The following is a 21,682-nucleotide window of genomic DNA, read 5'->3' on the forward strand; positions in this document are numbered from 1 at the left end:
TACCCACTCCAGTATTCTAGACCTGGAGAATTCCATGGACTGTATAGTCCATGGGGTTGCAAAGAGTCAGACGTGACTGAGCAACTTTCACTTCACTTCATTCTTTTTGTAGCTCCGTGTTGTATTTGATCACAGTATACCTCCCTGCTTAAAATCTTTTAATGGTTTCCCACTGATAGTAGGTTCAAGATCAATATTGTCCTCCTGGCTAACTGCGTCTCTTGCCACTGTCCTCTGGCTCCTTCTCTTTGGCCACGTCAGCTTGGGGCATTGGTGTGCAGTTCCCTCACCTGAAATGTTCTCTCTCTCACCCTCTGCCTGGTGAACACCTTCTGATCACTCTGATCTCTTGTTTCCTTGGTGAAACTTCCTCTGATCACCAGGGTGGAATCTGATCTTACCATATGTCCTTTTAGCACCTTTCTATGGAGAGCAGTGATCTCTGTTGGCATTAGATCATTCACTGTTAAATTATCTATTTAATATTTGTCTTGGCTTCATGTAGATAGAGACATTTTGTGTTCACTTCTATATCTGCAGTATCTTGTAAGATAGTACCTTGAATTTCGTAAGAGCTCACTGAATATTCTGGAATAAATAAATGAACAAAAGTAGGATTTATGGTAAAGATGCACTGCTCTAGACCTCCACTGAAGAAGGTTTAATGACTGGAGTTGCATGTTAGCCTTGTTATTAAGTGGAAAGCACCCTTAGCATTCTAGAATACAGCATTAGAGCGCTTACTTGTTTCAGTAATAAACACTATAAATTCAGAGACCTCAAACAGTATTCTTAGTATTTAAAGCTTAGAACCTGGCATGGGAGAAAGGGGAGGTTAAAAGGCTGCAAAGAAAATCCTTACTTACTTTATAACATGTCTTTCATGCAGAAACGATTGGAAGCTTCATGGTAGTCCAACACCTCATAAGTAAACTTGTAATGTATTTATACTTACATTATGTAGCCGCTTGATTAGCTTGTGTATTCATTTCCTCAGATACTCCCACTTGGAGTTGTAAGAAGTCAAAACAAGAGCATATTCCCACTCTTTGTTTTCAAAGCAAGCAGTTGGTTCGGTGGCATTTACATCTGGTGGAACAATGAGGGCAGTGTCAGTCTCAGAGAATGAGAGATCCTTATTATGTGTGCTTGGATTCAGCATCTCAGTCTTGATGGGAAAAGAATTCTGGAGGAAAAAACCCCCATGACTCCAGTAATTTTTGTAATCATGATAGCCAAGTATGGAATTAATTGGGGTTCAAAAAAAGCCAATATAGTCATGTGGAGAAATTCACTTCAGTTTTTAACCAGTGAAGACATAGAATCAGTTAACTTTGTTTACCTAAGATGTTTAGTTCTGAGGACAGAGTTTTGTAATCTTTAGGTAATCTGTGAATTTTAGTCAGCCTTTCATTCAGATTTTTAAGTAAGTTGCCATTTAATTACAGCATTAATTTGTTTTTCACTCATTACGACAAACATTTACTAAGTACTTGCTGTGTGTTAGACATTATTCTATACCCCAGGGATATAGTAGTGAGCAAGACAGATAAGAGCTCTGCTGCTACAGAATTTATAGGCAGCAAACATGCAAACAATTCAGGGCTATAAAACATTTAACCTAGATAACATGATCTGGCCTGGTGAGGGGAGATGGGTAGTGTGACCTCAGACGGATGGTACAGCAGTTTATCTGAGGAGATACCACTTGATCAAAAACAGTGAATGACGGGGAAGGACCCACCATGAGATGATCAGGCTGAGCAGCATTAGCCATGATAGGAAGAAGGAGCAAATGTGAAAAATCACTAGGTGTGAATGAGCTTGCTGTGTTTAAAGAATTGAAAGAAGACTAGTGTGGCTGGGGTTTAGAGAGGGAAGGAGATGGTTTTCGTGGTGAGGTCAAGGGAGCAGGCAGGAAGGGCCCTGTGGGCCATGGTGGAGTCTGCATATTATTCTAAGAGTCATGGGAAGTCAGTGGGAGGCTTTAAGCAGGGGAGTGACACAATCTGATTTGTGTCTTTAAAAGATTGCTGGGATTGCCATAAGAACAATTTAAAGAGGTATTTACTTTAGCAGTTCAGCTCAAAGGTGATGACCAAGCATTGTATGCTTTAATTGTACATGGACAGGCTCTTCTTGTGTATATATACAGCCTTTTTTTTTTTTATTTGACTGAATTTAGAATAGTCAAGAAAAAGATTACTTAGGAACATAATGTCATTGGATAGATTCGTTAGATAAAGAACTAATTTTTATCTTAAAACCATGTATTTAATATTCTTGAAGTGCTTATTGATGTGACTATAAGCTAATTTCTGGAGATATAAATATGAATATGCCTTAAACGAATTTATGGTCTAGTGGAGGATACCTATAAGTAAACAGATGCTTACAACATACTATGAAAAGTGTTTGGCTGTTATGAATGAAGCCGCTATGAATGTTTCTGTCCATGCTTTCTGGCAGACATAATACTCATATCTTGTAGGAATGGAATTGCTGAGTCAAAGGATAGGCATGTTTAGCTTTGGCAGAGACTTGGGACTTTATTCTGAAACTAGGATTTGTGCTTTAGAAAGATGATTTTTAGCAACACTAGTCTTAGTCTAAGTTGCTTCAGCTGTGTCTGTCTCTTTGCAATCCTATGAACTGTAGCCCACCAGACTCCTCTGTCCTTGAAATTTTCCAGGCACAAATACTAGAGTGGATTGCCATTTCCTTCTCCAGGGAATCTTCCTGACCCAGGAATTGAACCTGAGTCTCTCGTGTCTCCTGCCTTGGCAGGCGGGTTCTTTACCACTAGCGCCACCTGGGAAGCAAGACTAGAGGCAAGTGAAACCAGTTAAATGCTTGTTACACATACCCAGTTAAGAAATGAGATCTAAATTAAGGTAAGACAGTGAAGATGGGGGAGAAGAATAGAATGGAGACATATTTAGGGAATGGGACACATTGGATTTTGGAGGTGAAGGGGGAGATAAGTTGGGAATAAAGATAATTTGTAGGTTTATGACCTGGATCATTAACAGAGTCAGAAGCTGGAGAAGAGTTGAGATTTTAGAGGAGTAAAAAGAGAGTTTCTTTAGTTCCAGGTGAACATGAGGTAACTGGAAATTCATGTCTAGGATTTAGAAGGGAAGTTAAAGTAAGAACTGGAGATAAAGATTTGGAAGTTAGTATAGTATTTGTTAGTTCCAGAAGGTCTTGTAGGTCTTCATGTATCTTTGTGTTAGTTGCTCAGTTGTGTCCAACTCTTTGCGACCCCGTGAACTGTAGTTCACCAGGCTCCTCTGTCCATGGAATTCTCCAAGCAAGAATACTGGAGTGGGTTGCCATTTCTTTTTCCAAGGGATCTTCCTGACCCAGGAATCAAGCCCATGTCTCCTGCATTGGCAGGTGGATTCTTTACTACTGATCTACCAGGGAAGTCCCTCAAATGTATTTAGGAAATAACAAAACAATTAAATTAGGAAGAGTTATTCTAGTTCACTGCTGACATAAGCAGAAGGCACTACGTATTTGAAAATTAATTTGACCTGGAACCAGAAATGGAATCTAGTTCCATGCCTTCCTTATGGTTGAAGCTCAGAGTTGCAAGAGACTTTTATTCCCATTAGTTCTGAAATTCTTTCTTTAGGGCCACTGCTTATTTATCTGGCATTTATTTAATCTATGAAATATTCACTAGCATTCAGCTCTACACATCCTTTCCTTCAATGCCACTGAATGAAAAAATTCACGTTCATATTATAACCTCTACTGTTAAGTTTTTAGAGTATAATCCTTGATTTCTTTTATGGATTCCCTTAGCCTCTCATTTGGATTCTTTACCTAACGGGAGCTCCTTTAATAACCTTTTTTAACTGACCGACATCAAGAGTGAGTCATGAGCAATGGGAATGATGTTTTCTTTACCACCAACATGCCTATTTTTTTACATATATTTTTGACACATTAAAATCTAGTGGACAAAATGATTCCATTGTCAGAAGTTTCTGTTTGCTTAGGGAAGCTGGATCTGTGTTTTTGCCAGGTATTTGTTCTTTCTATCCTCTGCCCTCTCCTCTATGTATTTGTAACAATACTATATATTTGTATTAAGTATCAGTATTTACAAAACTGCCACTTTGTCTGGCTATACCACATAATCAATCATATTGTCATTGTGCTTTTATTTCCTCTCTTTCTAAAAATATAAGGAGAGTGTCTCATGACTAGATAGATTTATAAGTTTAGCAGGCAGGAAAATTAATAATCTGGAAATCAGACTGTTAATGAATACTCCTCCCTCCCTCCTGGGATCCTACACTGTCACTTCTCATGCAACTTACCGACCTTGTTCTCCTGGCTTGTTTTGAGCCCTTGAATAAAGTCTTTCCTTTTCCTTAGACTTAATTGACTTATTTAAGAGACTATAATAATGAGAGGGGAGTTTTGTTTTCCTCCAAAGAGAGTGTTTAACACAAAACCACTTTTTTTTTGGTCATCTTTAGGTGTCAAAGATTTCAGTCAATGTCAGATAATATTAAGAATATCTGATGCAGTTAAGACCTAATTTTGGTGAAAGTAATTGGGTAGCGGAAGGAAAGTGAAAACAGAAGGATTTTCAGTTCAGTTCAGTTCAGTTGCTCAGTCATGTCCGACTCTTTGCGACCCTGTGAACCGCAGCACACCAGGCCTCCCTGTCCATCACCAACTCCTAGAGTTTACCCAAACTCATGCCATCCAGCCATCTCATCCTCTGTCATCCCCTTCTCCTCCTGCCCCCAATCCCTCCCAGCATCAGAGTCTTTTCCAATGAGTCAACTCTTGGCATGAGGTGGCCCAAGTATTGGAGTTTCAGCTTTAGCATCAGTCCTTCCATTGAACACCCAGGACTGATCTCCTTTAGGATGGACTGGTTGGATCTCCTTGCAGTCCAAGGGACTTTCAAGAGTCTTCTCCAACACCACAGTTCAAAAGCATCAATTCTTCAGTGCTCAGCTTTCTCCACAGTCCAGCTCTCACATCCATACATGACCACAGGAAAAACTGTAGCCTTAGTATTATATATAAGTTGGTGCAAAAGTAATTCCTATTTTACATTGTTGAACTTTGCCATTTGATATCGGAACACATTCTTAAATAAATGTAGTTATGTTATATATCATTTTAGTGTGTAATTTCTTGCTTTCTATTTTGCAATAATGAATTATTACTTGCTGTTTATATGTATTTTAGACTATAGAAATGATGTTAGACAAAAAGCAGATTTGAGCGATTTTCTTATTTGAATTCAGAATGAGTCATAAAGCCTCGGAGACAACTTCAACATGAACAACACATTTGGCCCAGAAACTGCTGATGAATGCACAGTGCAGTGGTGGTTCAAGAAGTTTTGCAAAGGAGACAAGAGCCTTGAGGATGAGGGGCTCAGTGGCCAGCCGTCAGAAGTTGACAATGGCCAACTGAGAGCATCATTGAAGCTGATCCTCGTACAGCTACATGAGAAGTTGTGCAAGAACTCCGAGTTGACCATTCTGTCCTCCTTTGGCCTTAGAAGCAAATTGAAAAAGTGAAAAAGCTCGATAAGTAAATGCCTGAAGAACTGATCCCAGATCAAAAAATTATTGTTTTTGAAGTGTTCTCTTTTTCTACACAACAACAATGAACCATTTCTCGGTCTGACTATGATGTGCGATGGAAAGTGAATTTTATATAACCAGCGGTGACCAGTTCAGTGATTGGACCGAGAAGAAGCTCCAGAACACTTCCCAAAGCTAAACTTGCACCCAAAAAAGGATCACGGTCACTGTTTGGTGGTCTACTGCTAGTCTGATGCACTACAGCTTTCTGAATCCTGGCGAAACCATTATGTCTGAGAAGTACACTCAGCAAATTGATGATATGCTCTGAAAATGGCAATACCTGCAGCCGGCATTGGTCCACAGAAAGGGCCCAGTTCTTTCCCACAGCAATGCTTGACTGCACATCATATAACCAATGCTTCAAAAGTTGAATGAATTGAGCTACAAAGTTTTGCCTTATTCACCATATTCACCTAACCTCTGGTCAAGCATCTCGACTACTTTTGGAAGGGAAAATGCTTCCACAACCAGCAGGACACAGAAAATGCTTTCCAAGAGTTCGTCGAATCCCAAAGCATGATTTTTTTTTCTTTGTATAGCAATAAGCAAACTTATTTCTCATTGGCAAAAATTTGTTGATTGTAATGGTTCCTATTTTGATTAATAAAGTTGTGAGCCTAGTTATAATAATTTAAAATTCAGGGTCTGAAACTGCATTTATTTTGTACCAACCTATATAGGTGGTGTTGGTGGTAAAGAACCCACTGCCAGTGCAGGAGGCAAAGAGACTCGGGTGTGATCCCTGAGTCGGGAAGATCCCCTGGAGGAGGACATGACGACTCACTCCAGTATTCTTGCCTGGAGGATCCCATGGTCTGAAGAGCCTGGTGGGCTACAGTCCATAGCGTTGCACAGAGTCAGACGTGACTGAGTGACTTAGCACAGCACAGCACACAGCATACAAGATTTTATCTGTAGAGTCCTGAATAGTTCTTGAAACCATTCAACACACCTTCAGCTCCATTTTCTAATTTTATTTCTTACAACAGTCCTATGAAGTATGGAGATTCTGGGCTATTTAGTGACCTTAGGTGTACAAATAAGGAGACTGAATCCATAATACTATGTCACTGTCCACAATAGTGTGTTAATGCAGCACTCTGTAATAGAAAGACATGCATGCTAAATCACTTCAGTCGTGTCCCACTCTTTGCAACCCCATGTACCACAGCACACCAGGCTCCTCTGTCCATGGGATTCTTCAGGCAAGAATACTGGACTGGGTTGCTCTGTCCTCCTCCAGGGGAGCTTCCCAAACTAGGGATCGAACCTGTGCTTCTTACGTGTCCTGCTTTGTCAGGCAGGACCTTTACCACTGGCACCAACTGGGAAGCCCAATAGAAAGACAGGGCTGGTTTTATATCCGGACTCTGTCAATTATGCTAATTGGCTGACTAAAGTTGGATGAGTCATCTCAGTGCACCAGCCCTGAGCACGCTGTCTCATGCATTGGACCTGGACTGGCAATCTGTTTCACATATGATAATGTACATGTTTCAGTGCTATTCTCTCAGACTGGGATGACCCAGAGGGATGGGATGGGGAGGAAGTGGGAGGGGGGTTTCAGGATGGGGAACACATGTAAACCCATGGCTGATTCATGTCAATGTATGGCAAAAACCACTACAATATTGTAAAGTAATTAGCCTCCAATTAAATAAATTAAAAAAAATAAAGTTGGATGAGACCTCTCACTTCTCCAAACCTCGGGGTCCTCAAGTCAGGATCCTCAGAGTCATACACGACTGAGTGACTAACAGTAAGTTAAGAGATTCCTTAATGTGATCTACAGAAGAAGAATTAAATTAATGACTAAGTTGGGAAGGCAGCTGCCACCTTCTGCTCCCCCAGAGACTAGTAAAGGAACACTTTACATCTCACTAGAAGATGAAGCACCGTGGAACTGTCTGTGGGATTTATGGTGGTCTGGGAAAGCTTCTGGGCTGTGAGGAAGTGTTTCCATTCAGAGCAGGCTTCATTCACAGGGAATATTGGGTCACACAGAAGCTCACTACCCCCTGCTGACCTTTTCAGACAGAGGTTGGCCAGACTGCACAGAAACAATGAATTCCAGAAGGCTAGGGCCCCTGTTAACCTGTGACCTCAGAATAGGAGGACCTTGGACATCTGAGGTCTGAAAGTGAGAGGAAGGAGTTGTGAATTTTGCAGGTTCACTCTGGACACAAAATCCTGTATGACGATCTGTGATATAATTTGGCACATGCTGGAGTGACTGTTTTAGTTCAAACCTCCCTCCCCACTGTAACTCTAATTCCTTGAACTTCTCAAAACAGCATGTGATTTCTTTACTTTGCAAAGTCTTTTGACCAAGACATTGAAGCTTTAAGTTATTGCCTTAGGTCCCAAAGTAAATTGGCCTCGGAGATAAAAAATAGAAGCCAGGTTAACTCGCAACCTCTTCATTAGCATTCTGAGCTTCAAGCAGCAAAGTAGCATGTAAAAGTGAAATTATTTTATTTGAAAAATGTAGTCAGCACACTTCCTTGAATCCACTTAATTTTTGAATCTGTGCTGAAGTGGGTTGCCATTTTCTTCTCCAGGGGCTCTTCCCAACTCGGAGATCGAATCCAAGTCTCCCACATTGCAGGCAAACGGTTTACCCTCTGAGCACCAGGGAAGCCCATCTGCCTCCTTAAAGACTCCCTTAAATCCTTAAAGGAAGACATCAGTGAGTGTTTGCGTCAGAGAAGATCCAGTCTGTTATGGGTTAACACCGTGTGGAAGAGATTTACAGCCAGGAGGATGACCATTTTTTACGGGGATGGAAAACACAACTTCCTGTTTCCCCTCAGAGAGTTCCTGGACTCTATGGGGTGATCTAGGAAACCCCGAGGAGACAGGATGGCGGAAGGGGCTGAGATTTCTGTCGGATAAAACACTGGTCCTTGTCTGTTATTACAGCTCTCAGCGTTTTCCTGAGGATGCAGCGTACTCATCGTAGAAATCTGACCACATTCTAACATGTGGCCTCAAGTGAAGTCAGCTCTTGGGGATCTTGTAATTTTATTTGAGGGCATATTAATTTGTCAGTTGCATACTCCTCCACCTCTTCTCCCTTCACATTTCTGCTTTTTTCTTAGTTCAGAGGCATAATATTGTGTCTTCTATGAGGTCAGCCTTGATTGAAGTGGTCACAGAAAGACAAAAATGTTCCACTGGTGTGAAGTCTCTCCTGCATTTACCATTGGCATAATCTGAGCGGGAGTCCTAGGTAGTGGTACACTGGTAATCACCTCTTCAGACTCAGAGCCCCGACTTGGAGCCAGTTTGCCAGTTTCCATGGTGTAGCTGTTTCCAGCATGGCCAGATTCACAATACCAAGATGATGTCATGGAACATGGGGCTGAGGAATGTGTACGATCAGCTCCTGCAAGCGGGACAGGCTGGCTCCAGCACGCTGCTGGCTAGACCTCGATAGGTTTGTGTAATTAGGTGGAAGGTGCATGTGTTGGCATATGTAAGTCTGGCAGTGGTGTTTCTTCCGGGTTATCTGCCCAGAAGTGCTACCACAGATCAGGTGAGTGTAAACTTGACACATGCACTTCTTTTAGTCACAGACATCTTTGCTCTTCAGTTCAGTCCAGTCACTCAGTCGTGTCCGACTCTTTGCCAACCCATGAATCGCAGCATGCCAGGCCTCCCTGTTCATCACCAACTCCCGGAGTTCACTCAGACTTACGTCCATCGAGTCAGTGATGCCATCCAGCCACCTTATCCTCTGTCGTCCCCTTTTCCTCCTGCCCCTAATCCCTCCCAGCATCAGAGTCTTTTCCAATGAGTCAACTCTTCACATGAGGTGGCCAAAGTACTGGAGTTTCAGCTTTAGCATCATTCCTTCCAAAGAACACCCAGGGCTGATCTCCTTCAGAATGGACTGGTTGGATCTCCTTGCAGTCCAAGGGACTCTCAAGAGTCTTCTGCAACACCACAGTTCAAAAGCATCAATTCTTCGGCACTCAGCTTTCTTCACAGTCCAACTCTCACATCCATACATGACCACAGGAAAAACCATAGCCTTGACTAGATGGACCTTAGTCAGCAAATAACATCTCTGCTTTTGAATATGCTATGTAGGTTGGTCATAACTTTTCTTCTTGGAACCCTCTTAATTTGGATGTCCTTCCAGAGGCCGTCCTCCATCCTCGATTCTGTTTGTTCTACACACTCTGCCTGGAGAGTGAAGCTGGTTTAATTGTTGTAACTCGTCATTGTTGTTTAGTTGCTAAGTAGTGTGTGACTCTTTGCGACCCCACGGACTGCAGAACGGCAGCCTTCCCTGTCCTTTACCTTCTCTCAGAGCTTACTCAAACTCATGTCCATTGAGTCACTGATGGCATCCAATCATCTTGTCCTCTGTTGTCCCCTTCTCCTCTTGCCTTCATTTTTTTTCAGTATCAGGGTCTTTTCTGATGAGTTAACTCTTTACATCAAGTGGCCAAGTATTGGAGCTTCAGCTTCAGCATCAATCCTTCCAATGAATATTCAGGGTTGATTTCCTATAGGATTGACTAACTTGATCTTGCAGTTCAAGGGACTCTCAGGAGTCTTCTCCAGTACCACAATTTGAAAGCATCAATTCTTTGGTTCTCAACCTTCTTTATGGTCCAACTCTCACATCCATACATGACTACTGGAAAAATCATAGCTTTGACTGTACAGAGCTTTGTTGACAAAGTGATGTCTCTGCTTTTTAATACGCTGTCTGGGTTTTTCATAGCTTTTCTTCCAAGGAGCAAGCATCTTTTAATTTTGTGGCTGCAGTCATCATAGCTCTTACATATTTCCATCTTAGACCTCCTTACCCAGCTCTTGGATTCTGACTGCCTATTGGACTGTATACCATTGGAAAATCCCAACAATACTTCAGGTTTTACATTTCTTTGTTTTCTTTTTGGCCACAGCACACGGCATGCAGGATCTTAGTTCCCCAACCAGGGATCGAACCTATACCCCCCGAAGTGGAAGCACAGTGTGTTAACCACTGGTCCACCAGGAAATCCCCAAGTTTTACATTTCTAAAGTGGAATTCAGTGCCTCTGCCCCACAGAAGACTGGCTTCCCCTTTTCGGTTTTCTTTCTTGGGGGTGGTTCCCTTTTCTTTCCAGTCACTTTCAGATGTTGCCTCTATGCAGTCCCTCTTGGTTCCTGCACGCTATTTGCCTGTCTCCCCACCGTTTTACTTGCGTTGCATTGTAATGGTTTCTCTGTGTCCATTTTCTCCATCATGTTGAACATCCTGGGTGTTAGAACCACGTGCCGTTTGCCTTTGTATCTCTGCTGTCATGTACAGTGCCTGACACGTAGTACAATTTATTCAATATGTGGCTGAATAAGTAGATGAATAAATGAGAGATCCATTCTGTACCCTTTGTGTGTATATGGCATAGAGTTGCCAGACTTAGGAACTAAAAAAGTACAGGGTGCCAGGTTAGTTTGGAAATTCAGATAAACAGCAAATAAGTTTTTCAGTATGTTGTTGCTGTTGTTCAGTTGACAAGTTGTATGTCTGACTCTCTGCATGAGTAGGTGCTCAATACTGCAGGTAACATTTATGTTCACAAATTATTCAATTATTTATTATTTTTTTCTAAAAATTTAGCTGGGCATTCTGGCAACTCTAACCTAGCAAAAAATATGTCAGCTGACACCCAGAACAGAAGTTCACGCAACACAGAAGCTCACACTGAGCTTGCTATCACATGCCTTAGGGTTTTGTATGGACTCTGCCTTACATCTCTGAATGTCCTATGTGTAAATAGTTCACTTTACTCGGATGCACTGGGCTGCTCCATAACGCTGTGCTTTATGCCATTACATACACATAGTTTTCCTTTGCATGGCAAGGACATTTAATCTCTGCGTGTTTAGGCAATGTGGACAAATGATCAGAGTTTGTGAGTCATCTTATGATATTTCCTATGCTGTGGTGGTTTCTTATTGTTTTTGGTTAGTGGTTTCAGGGCATTTGAATACGGGATACAGAACGGACCCTTGGTATTCTGAGATGCATGTACAGAGAGGAACATGCTATTAGAGTTCTGTAAAACCTTGGCTCTGGGTTTTAGATTTTCTTAGGGAGTTATGACTGGAAGAGTTCTCACTATTTACATTACTGCTCGTGCCAGGATGCCCGAGAACTGATGTACTAAAGATTAAGCATGGCTTGGAGAAAGACTTAATACTGTCTCCAGTCTAATGAGGTTGTTTACTTAACACGTTCCCTGTTAAAGTATCGGATGACTAAAGGATTATTTTGATTGAAGGGATTTTTTTTTTAAATTAAAAACACCCAAGTTGTGAACAGTTTATGTTTTAGAAGGCAAAAGCGTATATTTCTCAATGACTGGAAACACAGTTGAAATATGGCACGTTTCATCTCTCACATTCTTTCTCCTGTCCCTCTAATGTCAAAATTGGTAATTATAGAAATTCCATGGCTAGGACAGTTGGGCAGGGTTTTAGATATTTACCCCATAGGAGTCAGGCATATTCTCTGAGGAAATGCTGAATTCTAATGGCAGACGGATTGGCCAAAAAACAATCATGAAACATTTTTGTGGCCTCAGTATCGTGATCTTGTCAGTAAAGCGATGGTCTCTGATTAAATCCAGATTGGGCTGTTTCCTGTTAGCGTGCTAACCCAGAGGGCAGGCTCAGCCCTCCGTGTCTTGCTCTCTAAGTCTGAGTTATTAAACACTTGTCTGCCAAGACTTTCCTCACTGCCTCTCCCTACTATTCTTTTAAACTAGAATTTGAAGATGTTGAGTTATCACAAACAAAAACAGACCCTAAAGTCTCTTAAAAGGGTCATGTCGCTATTAAACATTTTAGCTTTTCCAATCTACCCATAGGCATAGGATATTTCTGTGTGTTTCACTTTTTATAACTTTATTTCAATTCCAGTAACAAGCAGATAATTACAAAATTTTTATTTCATAAAAATGTACTTTATTTGCTCTTGTGTGCATGCTCAGTTGTGTCTGACTATTAGCAAACTTGTGGATCGTAGCCTGCCAGGCTCCTCTGTCCCTGGAGTCTTCCAGGCAAGGATACTGGAGTGGGTTGCCATTTCTTCCTCCAGGGGACCTTCCCGACCTTGAACTTGTGTCCTCTGCATTGGCAGGCGTATTTTTTTTTTTTACCACTGTGCCACTTGGGAAGCATGTACTTAATTTGAATACAGGCAAATTAAAACTCATCTTCAAAAATCTGGCCTTCCCCTTGCTAGCGAAGAGATATTAGCGTACTTAGCAAACGGTCAGAAAATAATATTAAGCAAGTGCTCTGATACTGACATGTATTGTTATTTTTTGTGAGAACAACTCTAGGCATCAGAGTAATTCCTGTACTTCATTTTATGCTATTGCCGTTGATGCTCATTTGTTGCAATTAGAGAATAACTCTTAAAATCTAAATATTCAAAGCATTCTATTAGCTGTTCCGTTAGCTTGGTCATGGTTCTTCCTAATGTACAGATGCAAACACTGAGGAACAGAAACCATTGAAGGCATTTATGGGGATCAGGCATGTGTGTTGAGATTTTCTTCAGAGGAGAAGGGGTGAAAGGAAGCGACTGGGTTAATGAGTAACATGAATCCATTTCCAAGCAGAGCATTGGCTTCCTGCCAAATCTGCTTTCTGGCTGGAAAAGGGACCCACTTCATCAGGGTCTTTGACAAGCATTTTTCTCTGTGTTTGAATTTTTGGCCACATCACTGCTTAGGGAAAAATTAGTTCTCTTAAACAGTTACCGCTTTTAATAAGAAAAGATTTAGCTTTAAAGTGGTGTTTGCATTGTAAAATAGTATCATCAAATTACAAAATTTATTGATAAGGGAACCCTGACATTGTCACAAGATAAGGAAGCTTGATTTAGAATTAGAGCTTGAATATCCGTAGAAACTGAAAAGCCATTCCTTTTATTGTTGTTGTTAACATTTGCCCTTGAGGTATATTTTTTAACTTCTGCTTTTTAAGTGATAATTATCTTGATCAGATCTTTTGAGGTGACAAAGTAAAAAAAAAACACAAAATATCCCTACATTTTAGTGGTATTAAGAAAGAGATCAAAGGAATATAGATGTTTGAAGGTAAAAATTAATTTTATACTGTCTTGTTTGTTTTTTTTTTTAAAGTGCAAAGTGGCAAATGTGAATTAAGTTTCAACTGCATCACAGTGACTTAATAAGCTAACATTTTCCAAAATATGTTCATCCCAATGTTTTGCAGGGTGCTCTGAGACCAAAGGGAAATCCATTAGGAAATGTCAGATACCATATCCTTCTTTGGAGTTTCATAGCATGTTAGCACATTAAATACTGTGTGTAAGAAATTCTATGGAAAAGAAATATATTGGGCTTTGTTTAACTCCATAGTTCCCAAATTTGAATGCAGGATGTTTTGAAACTAGTGTTTTACAGCGCACATTTAGGCCAACACTGTACCAAGTAATTAAAAATGTAATTAGACATTGAAACCATGTATCTTCTTCATTGATTGTTTCTAGTTAAAGTTAACTGAAGCTCTTGGAAGACAGATGGGTATTATCAGGCCTGTTCTCAAACTGCTTATAGAGTGATAATGAATAATTATAAGGCCATGATCTGAGTCCATTTGGTAGTTTTGCCTGAATCACAGCCCTTTCCTTTGTAAACTAAAAGTATCTTTCGAAAATTAAATAAAGAAATCAAGGCACCCCCCGTGTATGCCAGAGTCTTATGATTAATTCCTGCTGGCAGTTAGCCATGATGACATTAAGCTGTTCTAAGCCCTTTCTAAAAGTGATGGCCTTTACTTTGGTTTTGCGGAAAGCAATTCTTGCCTGCTAATTTCCTTCCAGTGGTTTAACTTTTGACAGGACAGGTGAAGAAATAGCAAACGTGTGACTTTGTAAGCACAATGTCATCATTTAGAGATTTCAGTTCTCTCTTTTTTGCTCCCCTTTAATTGTCATGTGTCTGATTATTTCAATTTAGGAAAATCTGATCTAAAACAATTCACACTTAAAATTGAGAGACATTGCGTGGCGATTGTCTGCATCACTTAGAATGATTCTATGCTTTAGAACAAGTTCCTTTCTATAGGTCATCTTCCCCTATGCCTATGAAGGGCAGGTTGAACTCTGAAAATTGCTTCACTATATAATTTGTTTGGCACAGATTTATTGTAGAATATGAGGCAGACTCGGATTTTTCTTCAGTTTATTTCTCTTCCCCATACTCAGTTTTAAAGCTTTTCAGATTTTATTACTAATCAGTTTTTATGTATTACAGTTTATGTCTCCAGGGGGCAATTATACCTACCAATACTATTCACAGTCACTTCATTCTCAGGTGGTAGCTACTTTTCACAGGGAAATATTTTCTCTTTGTTGTTGTTGTTCAGTCACCAACTGGTGTGCAACTTTTTGAGACCCCATGGACCGCGGCATGCTAGGCTTCCCTGTCCCTCACCATCTCCCAGAGTTTGCCCAAGTTCATGTCCATTGAATCAGTGGTGCCATCCAACCATCTCATCCTGTGTCACCCTCTTCTCTCTTGACCTCAATCTTTCCCAGCATCAGGGTATTTTCTAGTGAATCAGCTGTTCGCATCAAGTGGCCAAAATGTTGGAGCTTCAGCTTCAGCATCAGTCCTTCCAGTGAGCATTCAGGGTTGATTTCCTTTAGGATTGACTGGTTTGATCTCCTTGCAGTCCAAGGGACTCTCAAGAGTCTTCTCCAACACCATAGTTCAAAAGCATCAATTCTTCAGCACTCTGTCTTCTGTATGGTCCAGCTCTCACATCCTTACATGACTACTGTACTATAACATTACTAGTCTCCAAAAGGCAGGAGTCATGCACCTACCTACCATTTCTATTCCTCATCCAAGATTAGCTGAGGCCTGCTTGGTAAAACTGCTGCTTAGCCAAGTTTGTTGATTAATGATGATATTGAATGTGTTTTGCCTTCCATGGACCAAAGAACATCACATAGTCAGATTTCCCTAGATGTCTGTGCAGAACATACTCCTCCCAAGGCTGATTTTTTTTTTTTCCTCCAAACTATCAACATAATGTCATCTGGCTCACACAAATCTAAAAGTTTAATAAGCAGTTCTGCAGAGTCTGTAGGATCAGTGCCAGCATCCCATTGTAGGCACTGTCTTTGAGGATGAGTTCGAAAGCTTAACTGTGGAACAGTGTAAAGGGAATGATTGATAGCATTTGCTCAACTTGATCCCGGAGTCACAGAAAACATTCTTGACAGAATGTGCCAGCAACGTAGGTCTTGATAGGGAAGTAAGCAGAAGCAAATGTTGAAGTAATCCCTCTGCTTGTGGGATCACAAGCAGATGCCACCCCAGTACCCCGACCACCATCCCACGCTCCTGCATTCAGTCAGGTGAGAGGAGTGAAGTCAGCCTTTCCTTACTGGTAGGGAAGTTAAATAAGAGCAGGGAAAGCATGACGGGCCACTCTTCATCCAGTTCAGTGTTTTCACTCTTACTTTAGGGAATCGTTTCTCCTGATCATAATCTTGAGTTTATTGTGCAGGTCGAAGGGGACCAGCTGCCTCCGGGACACACAGTCAGTCAGTATGAGACGTGTAAGATCAGGACCATAAAAGCTGGCACCTTAGAGAAGCTCGTGGAGAACCTGCTGACGGCTTTTGGGGACAATGACTTTACATATATCAGCATCTTCCTGTCAACATACAGAGGCTTTGCCTCCACTAAAGAAGTGCTGGAGCTGCTGCTGGACAGGTAAGAATCTGAAGCGGTGGTGCGAGGTGACAGAAATGTCAGGCTGTTTGCAGAATGAAGGCATGAAGTTCTTTTTCTTTTGAAAAAAATTTATTTTAATTGGAGGATAATTACTTTACAATATTGTGATGGCCTCTGCCATATATCAGCATGAATCGACCATAGGCATATGTGTGCCCGCTTTCCTGAACACCCCCCCCCCCACCATGCTCCCCACCCCATCCCTCCAGGCTGTCACAGAGCGCCAGCTTGGGGTGCCCTGCATCATACATCAGGTTTCCACTGGCTATCTGTTTTACATATGGTAATATATGTGTTTCAGTGCTGTTCCCTTAAATCGTCTCACCCTCTCCTTCTCCCATTGTGTCAAAAGTCCTCCCCAATTAGGTAGATAGCAGATATGAATATTTTAAAAATAGAAGTAATTCATGTGTGTAGTGAAAAGTTCAAACAATGAAGAAAATTCCGAAAGAAAAGTAAAAAATAAAACGTAAAAATTTCTGTTTACCTAAGTCCCTTTCCCAGGCCCATTCTTCCTAAGTAATAACTGTAAACTGTTCCTTTTATATTATTCTCAAGCTTTTCTGGGTGTATATAAATGCATGTTTATGTATTTGTATTTATATATGATATTTATATATATTTATAGTATGAATAGAACCACAGTGCACAGTGTATTCTGCAGCTTTCTTTTTTTACTTATCTATATCTTGGAGATTTTTTTTTACTTAGTAAAGTCTTTAACATATATAAAGAGTTTAGAACAGTGGCTGGGATATTGAAAGCTCAAGAAATATAAGTTATTGTTATTAAAGTCAGCACATGTAGGTAGATACTGTATTCTTTTTAGTGACTTTATGGTATTTATTGGATAGAATGTTCTGTGTGTGTGCAAGTATTAACACTTGTCTGAGAATTCTATAGGATAATTTCACAGAAGAGTGACTGATGGGTCAAAATGTATGAGCATTTTAAAAATATATATTTATCTTTATTTATTTGGCTGCACTGGATCTTAGTAGGGGTTCCCTGGTGGTCAGATGGTAGAGAATCTGCCTATAATGCAGGAGACTTGGGTTTGATCCCTGGGTTGGGAAGATCCCCTGGAGAAAGGAATGGCAACCTACTCCAGTATTCTTGCCTGGGAATCCCATAGACAGAGGAGCCTTAGTAAGGCACTCCAGATCTTTAATCTTCATTGCACCATGCAAGATCTCTTTTAGCTGTAGCATGTGAGGTCTAGTTCCCTGACAGGGGTTGAATCCAGGCCCCAAGCATTGGCAGCCTGGAGTCTTAGCCACTGGACCATCAGGGAAGTCCCCAGAATATATGAGCACTTTGAAAAGTGAATGGTGTTGCTAGATTGCCCTGCAGAAAGTTGTGCCAGCCACTCTCCTATCCACAGAGAATGAGGGTCCCTTTGCTTTCCCTGTACTCTGGCCAGCTGTGAGTAGTATTTCCATCTCCATCATTGAAACCATCTCTGCTGTCATCTGTCTGTTGAAAAGGAGCTCATTGTTTTTATATTTATGTTTCTTAACATTATGAGTGAGGTTTAGCATGTCTTGAAATACTTATTGGTCATTTGTGGGTTTTTTGTGAACTCGTATTTTCATATCTTTTATTTTTATTTTGGGTTATTGTTACCTAATTATTGATCATCTAATTATAACTCTTTGTCTAATAACAAAGTTAGGTTTCTTAAAATGTGTGTGTGTGTATATATGTGTATATATATATTCTTTTTTTGTCCAAGCTGCACAGCATGTGAGATCTTAGTTCCCCAACTAGGGACCATACCTCTGCCTCCCGCACTGGCAGCTTGGAGTCTTAACCACTGGACCACCAGGGAGGCCCCCACACTTTTTGCTTATATTTGTTGGAAATATATTTTTTTCTAATTTTTTCTTTGCTTTTAAAAGTTGTTTATAAATATTCTTTTTTGTGAAGACATTAAAAATTCTTTTCATGCAGTCATTTATCAGTCTTAAGGCCTTTAATAATCTAATTCTGTTATGATGTGAATAAGATATTGATAACAGGGAGTTTTCTCAAGATATTTTCTTCCTAGATACATCTAGAGTGAAATCACTCGGATCAATGGGTGTTCTTATGTTCACATTCAGGAAACATCCACAGGATGTCTTAACTGGATCAGTGCATAATAAAGCCTAGACAGCTTTGGACTTTGACATCAGTGGGAAGTTCTGTAGGTTTTTTACACAGCAGTAATTAAAATATTAAGCCTGGCGTATAAACCTGTGGGATTAGTGAGTCATTTCTTTCATAGTCTCATAGTTGTTAGCCTCACACCTATCAATAGAACCTGAAGAATGATATGCATTTTCTTTCCTCTGTTCTGTATTTATGAAGAGGATGCAATATGCTGTTGGCAGGCAGTATGAGGAAATAGGTCAACACATCAAAAACTCCTACAAGTTTTCCTTGGAACTGGTAACCTCCTCTGCTTATGGGGTAACTCCACTGATAATAGACCACAGATGTCTATCGTCCGTGAAGGGGAGTGCACATGAATTCCAGCTGCTCATCATAACTAGTGGACATACACACAGGAACTAGAGTGTTTAGTCTATGACTCATGTACACCCAGCTTTTGTGTGATGATTTTTAAAAATCTTCTGTTTGTTTTCCTATTATAGTGGGTATACATTTTTGGATTGTTAAAATATTATGACAATTGTTACATAACAGAATCAACATGAATTGAAATTATATTTAATTCAAACTATCATTTAAGGTATAACTGAATGAAGAGTTAAGATATATCTTGAACCATTTAGGTGGGCCAAGGCTTGACTTTGAATTTAATCTCATAGTCAGATCCTTTGATTCTGACATGAGTGGAATCAACACGTACTGAAATGTTTTTAAAATACCCCGTGCTCTGCAAAACACCATATGGACGAAGCAGAAATAGGAGACTTGGTAGTTCTCACCCTTGTGATGAATTTACTGTGAAGCTGCTGGTGTTTAACCTCTAAGGCCCCTCACTGGGAGTACACTCTACATAATTGATATTCACAATTTTATATTCTTTTTCTTAGAGAAAACCCCTCAAATTACAAAAGGTTGCCCTGCAAAACATGGATCCACCTTGACAACTTAATATTTTACCTCAAAAGGTAATTACACTTAGAAAACAAGTAGACAACTGCTTAAGATGGCATAAAAATGAAACTCTAACATGGGCTGGTGCACTGGGATGACCCAGAGGGATGGTACGGGGAGGGAGGTGGGAGGGGGGTTCAGGATTGGGAACACGTGTACACCCATGGCGGATTCATGTTGATGTATGGCAAAACCAACACAGTATTGTAAAGTAAAAAAAATAATAATAATTAAAAAAAAGAAGTTCAGAGAAATATATCCTACTTATTTTGCTTCCTCTGCAGACTTTGGATTTGTCCATATATATACAAACTTCATGAATGTTTCTTCCTCACTCTATTTCCTACTCACTCATATCCTATGGCCAAATGTTAAAATCTCTGATTTTAACCAAATGCAGATTCTGTGAAACATTGGGGTCTTAAATTGGTTGTTGGGGATTTTAATGTCTGTAATTTGGAGGTAAGCAACAAGTTACATAAATTTACCTTTTCTGAAGATAAGCTGGATAAACTGTTCTCTTATTAGTAAATTGTGGTCAACTTGTTTATGGGTCTCTGGTGTTCTGCTTTGTTTTTTTTTTTTTTTTAAATTATTTCTCTTGGATTCTTAATAGCAGATTACTTATCCCTTGTGAAATTAACACTGATAAGTTATCATAGGATGTGCTAATCCGAGCCAAGAAATTAAAAGATGCTTACTCCTTGGAAGAAAAGTACCAACCTAGATAGCATGTTGAAAAGCAGAGACATTACTTTGCCAACAAAGGTCCGTCTAGTCAAGGCTATGGTTTTTCCTGTGTTCATGTATGGATGTGAGAGTTGGACTGTGAAGAAAGCTGAGCGCCAAAGAATTGATGCTTTTGAACTGTGGTGTTGGAGAAGACTCTTGAGAGTCCCTTGGACTGCAAGGAGATCCAACCAGTGCATTCTGAAGGAGATCAGCCCTGGGATTTCTTTGGAAGGAATGATGCTAAAGCTGAAACTCCAGCACTTTGGCCACCTCATGCGAAGAGTTGACTCATTGGAAAAGACCCTGATGCTGGGAGGGATTGAGAGCAGGAGGAGAGGGGGATGACAGAGGATGAGATGGCTGGATGGCATCACTGACTCGATGGACGTGAGTCTGAGTGAACTCCGGGAGTTGGTGATGGACAGGGAGGCCTGGCGTGGTGCGATTCATGGGGTCGCAAAGAGTCGGACGTGACTGAGCGACTGAACTGAACTGAATCCTAACCAGTCCAGAATGGATTGAAGGCAGATGCTGCAATATTTATTTCCTTCCAGAGAAAAGCGTATTTGAAACCAAACTTTGATTTTTCTTAAGACTTCCAATCATGTGGCTTGTATCATATGGAACTGTTTGTTTTGTGTGATTTAAAAATATTTGTGATAGTTTTTTTGTTTCATTCTACTAATATGAGCCTTTGAGATTGACCAGTGGAGAGTGGTTTTTAGTCATATATGGCTAATTCCTTGTGTGTGCCTAATTGCTTCCTTAGGGGTGATCAGCAGTTAACGAGAAATCCTGTTTTCTGTGCTTCTCAGTGTGGCTAAGAGTTAATTCTGAGGCTCGTTGGCTTTCTTTTAACCTAAGAAAGTTTTTGAGTGTGATTTAGCTGTTTGTGTTTGGGCTCTGTGGTGCACATGGTAAAGATTCTTCTTTCAGTGCAGGAGACATGGGTTCAGTTCCTGGATTGGGAAGATCCCCTGGAGGAGGGCATGGCAACCCACTCCAGTATTCTTGCCTGGAGAATTCCTTGGACAGAGGAGCCTGCTGGGCTACAGTCCATGGGCTCACAAAGAGTTGCACATGACTGAATGACTAACACGTTTACTTTCACTTCAACTTTAAACATATATTTCACTTAAAAATAAGTTTTCTTCCCACCATGCCATTTTAAAAAGTAAGTTAAATACTACTGAAAACACCCAACCTCAAATTTAGGGAGAAACCTACTTCAGCTAGTGATCCTCACTGAGAACCATGAAATGTCTATACAGACATCTAGATTTTTCTTGAAACAGCTGTAGCATTTGCTGCTTTTAGGTTCTTTCTTGGTCATTCTTTCTTCCCCTGATATCAGAAACGAGCTGACTGCTAAGGACCAGAGAAATGGGGTGAATTAGACCTCCAGAAACTTTTGCTAAGCCACTA

The 21,682-nt window shown here is 40.4% G+C and overlaps 1 protein-coding gene and 1 long non-coding RNA gene across 4 annotated transcripts in view; both read left to right on the plus strand.

The window, feature by feature from the left end:
• The window catches only part of RGL1 (ral guanine nucleotide dissociation stimulator like 1), a 134,291-nt gene that overhangs the window by 29,920 nt on the left and 82,689 nt on the right, over positions 1 to 21,682 (plus strand). For 2 of the 3 annotated variants that reach the window (XM_069546271.1, XM_069546270.1), the window contains one exon: positions 16,188 to 16,396. The exons of the other annotated variant lie outside the window; for it this stretch is intronic. In XM_069546271.1, coding sequence (XP_069402372.1) covers positions 16,188 to 16,396 — 209 coding nt within the window. The remainder of the gene's footprint in view (positions 1 to 16,187; positions 16,397 to 21,682) is intronic. 3 annotated transcript variants of the gene reach the window in all.
• LOC138416677 (uncharacterized) lies at positions 2,693 to 6,267 on the plus strand. The gene is made up of 2 exons (XR_011247808.1): positions 2,693 to 2,831; positions 5,283 to 6,267. It is a non-coding gene; the product is annotated as an uncharacterized lncRNA (long non-coding RNA).

Source organism: Ovis canadensis, chromosome 12, assembly GCF_042477335.2.
Source record: "Ovis canadensis isolate MfBH-ARS-UI-01 breed Bighorn chromosome 12, ARS-UI_OviCan_v2, whole genome shotgun sequence".
NCBI classification, from domain to species: Eukaryota; Metazoa; Chordata; class Mammalia; order Artiodactyla; family Bovidae; genus Ovis; species Ovis canadensis.